General features: G+C 36.8%; 1 protein-coding gene across 1 annotated transcript in view; it reads right to left on the bottom strand.

Moving 5' to 3' along the window:
* LOC105626871 overlaps positions 1–3849 on the bottom strand; it is a 107151-nt gene that overhangs the window by 47467 nt on the left and 55835 nt on the right. The window contains exon 5 of the mRNA XM_012208162.1: positions 494–748. Within this exon, the coding sequence (XP_012063552.1) occupies positions 494–748 (255 nt within the window). The remainder of the gene's footprint in view (positions 1–493; positions 749–3849) is intronic.

Here is a 3849-nt window from a genome sequence, read left to right as displayed (position 1 = left end):
TTTTTTAAGTGACCTTATCCGTCGACGTTTTTCAATCCACTATCGTTGTGATTTTTGTTTTATCCTGATCAGTTTAAGGAATTAAATAATTAGACCATCCAGCTTGCAAACTGATTTTGAGATGAGCCCGAGTTGCGGGAGAAAGTTAGCGGATCGTCATTATACTATCATCACTGACTAGAAAAATTTTTTTACAAGAAGAAGACTAGAAGTTAGTCGAAACGTATATCTCGTCTTTGTTTTATCATTAATTGATGTATTATCAATTTTATTTCTTTAACCTTAATTTTTTTTTATATTTATATATTATATTTATATATTTTATATTTATATATTATTGTATAAATACAATAGTCAGCGCCCAAATTATGGCGCAGATTCCTATTGTCTTGAATTTATTGTATTTATTTTTTCTTTCTTGAATTGGAAAGAATCTTAATTTTTATTTTTGTATTTTATATTAAATATTTTACATTAAATCTATTACACTCACGCGCTTGGTCGAAACCTAGCAACATTTTTCTGAGGGCCCTAGATCTCCTTTCCCACAAGGTGAGTTGCTTATTTTCTGTGCTGCCACCGCATCCCGTGAGATTGTTGTGTTGCGTGGTGAAACTGGTTCTATGGCAAGGTGTTTCCAGATTTGTTCTGCCGCTGCCGAAAGTACTGCCACCGAACTCTTGAACTCTATGCTCTGCTTCCGAGAGCAATGTCGTTAAGTGGTTACCCAGAGATTCCGGAGATTTGACTGTGTTAACAGAATATTGAACGTATATACAAATTCACAGTTAAGTAGTGTGTGAGCATATGAATTACGATTAATTTAAAATATATTTAAAACAAACTTCATTTTGATCGGAAATCTCTGAACAGAATTAGGTCCTATTCCGATATATTAGAAATGAAAAAAAAAACAGGTTTTTTTTATTTCGGAGAAAAATATTAAATAGAAAACAGTTTTTATTAAAATGATATAGAATTTATGAAAAAAATATATAATTCATGTTAAATATAGTACAGGTCAAAATTATATTTTTCAATTTTTTGAGCATAACTTTTTGTCAAAGTGAATTGAATAGGCTCAAATTTATACAACAGGCACTTGATGACAAGTGAACCTTGTACGTAAAGTACAATGAGATTTGACATTGTACACCATGATTTTTAAAATTTTTTTATTAATTTTTCCAAAATCGCATTATTGTACTTTCTTTGCTTTTCATGACATAGCCGTAGTTTTTATTGTTATGATCTAATTTTAGCAGTTAGATTTAGTGTTTTACATTATGACAAATATTCATGTTCAAGATAAGATCTCGCACCCATATCGTACGGCATTGGACACTGCTAAAAAAATATCGACTTCTATACAATCTAATCCGTTTATACAGATCATACACCGTCACCTGTAGGCGAAAGAGTATGTGAACAGCGACCTGTAATGAAATCATTCATTTCCGCAAAGAATTAGAAGGCGCGAGTAGAGTCAAAGCATACTTCAACTAGATACCTTAACAATCTGATATCTTCTACAGCGACAAAAATAAGTTCATGTTGTTTGATAATGATAGTATAATATTGATTTGTCATTCCAGAAGATTATTGCTGAATTACCTAATTGAAGTGTGGCCTCTACTACTTCTAATTCTTTGTGGAAATGAATGGTTTCTTTACAGGTCGTTCATACACATTCTTTCGACCTGCAGGCGACGGCGTATGATCTGTACGAACGGATTAGATTGTATAGAAAACAATATTTCCTTAGCAGGTCCGGCGCCGTACGATGTGAGTTGCTGCGAGATATGCGAAGGATGTTGCAATCGACGAGAAAAGTAATATGGTCGACCACTCTTTTTTAACGCTTAAGAAACTTAGTCTGTTGATTTGGAGATGCCAAAATGCTAGACGATCTTATGTATGTCCACACTGTTTGTGGCCCTTTACGATGACTTTCTGTTGTTCATCTATACCTTGAGTATCATGAGTATTTGTCATAATATAAAACACTAAATCTAATTCTAACTACTAATTAAACTACTAATTAGGTCATAATGGTAAAAACTACATCATAAAGAGAAGAAAAAAATATAATAATGCGATTTTGAGAAAATTAATAAAAAATTAAAAAATCATGGTGTACAATGTCAAATCTCATTATACTTTATGTATAAAGTACATCCACCAAGTGTTTGCTGTCTAAATTTGAACGCATTCGATTCGCTTTGACAAAAATTATGCTAACAAAATCGAAAGATAATATAATTTTGGCCGGTATAAAATAAGAAAAAGATATAGAATTAATTTTTTTTACATTCACTGTTTGATATCTACGCCATTTCGACATATATAATATTTCTTTATAATACTAAATCAAAGATGCGTTTTGTGATGTGTAAATAAATTGATATTTTTCACTGACAATGATCTATGCACACTCATCGCTTATAATTATTTGAATGACGGATATTTTATATTTTACGATTTTAAAATCTAAATAAACAATGACCTATATTGTTGTTAATACAAATGTAATACAGATAATATAAAGATTATGCGTTTAGTGGATTTCCTTCATGTCTAGATCCATTCTTGGAATGCCAACGTTTCATGAAGTGTAGTTCACTTCATCAAGGCGAAACAGCCGGAATGTCAGGCGTGCAAGTCCACTGGTAAACTGGCCATCGGATTGGAGACAACGCCTGTAAGGCAACCTGGAAAGATGAAATGTACAACCCGCTCCCAGCGGGCTCATAAATTCATCCCCAGCTGCGTGAACCAGCAAAGACCAGTCGGATACGCAGCCGATGTACGAGATGGAGATGAATCCTCTATTTGAGGAGACTAACCACAATTTAGCTACGGGAATACTGATAAGGATAAGCGGATGCCCAGGGACGCCTTGCACCGAGTAAGAAAGAAGCCAAGCTTCTCATCGGCTGGGATAAGCAGATGTCCTTTATGGATGCTCATGAGCGCTCCGCACCGTCAGTGGTGAGTAATCCTCCCAATGACGGGGATAGGCAGGCGCTTGTCAGAGACGCTCGCGACTGCCCCGTAATGGAGGTAGAATCTCTTACCGGCGAAGATATGCTGGCGTCCTCGGGTGATGACTATGCGATTCACGAGGAGAGAAGGGGAGCCTGGAGGATGCGATTTCTGCTAGGATAAATATACTGTCGCATCCTACAGATAAACTTGAATCATGCCTGTCAGACAAGATATGTTTTTGCAGAATATGACGGAGCATAGTTCATTTATCAGAATAATCATTAAGTCGTGGAGAACTCTCAAGAATCACCTATATTAGGTGGTGGATTCGACTGTAATAGCTGCTATTACATGGCGGAAGGCTACCTTGTCTTTCCCCCTCCCTCCAGTGCGCCATTCTAAAGGACAGCGAAAGGAAGCAAGTAATAGTTATGGGAGTATATTCCCGCCCCTCTGGCTCAAACTGGCTGAGTTCACGTATGAACTCCTCCCCCATCTGGTCGTCGTTGCGGGGAAGAACTTGCCTGGTCTTCTATTTGGGGATCTAGGAGCACGGGTCCTCGCGGCAAATGCTTGGAAGAATGGGCTCTCAAGCTCAGCCTGTTAGCTAACATCGAGAAGTATCTGCATCCGCCCCCAGAGAGTCCATTGTATACCTCATCTGGGCAACATTGGTGGCAGGTATGAAGAGATTGATGGATTGGTGATATGGGAACCACCTCGGATTAGGTGTACAACTTTGCTTCCGCCGTTTTCCTATAGATGGCTTTAGCGGTAAGTGATGGTCGAAATAAATAGATCATAGATGTCATACAATAAACTTGGGCATCTGTCAACATAACCCCATAGAAACATTAGTCG

This window comes from Atta cephalotes (genome assembly GCF_000143395.1).
Source record: "Atta cephalotes unplaced genomic scaffold scaffold00007, whole genome shotgun sequence".
Taxonomy (NCBI): Eukaryota; Metazoa; Arthropoda; class Insecta; order Hymenoptera; family Formicidae; genus Atta; species Atta cephalotes.
The sequence above is the reverse complement of the archived record's forward strand: the minus strand, read 5'-3'. Positions and strand labels throughout refer to the sequence as shown.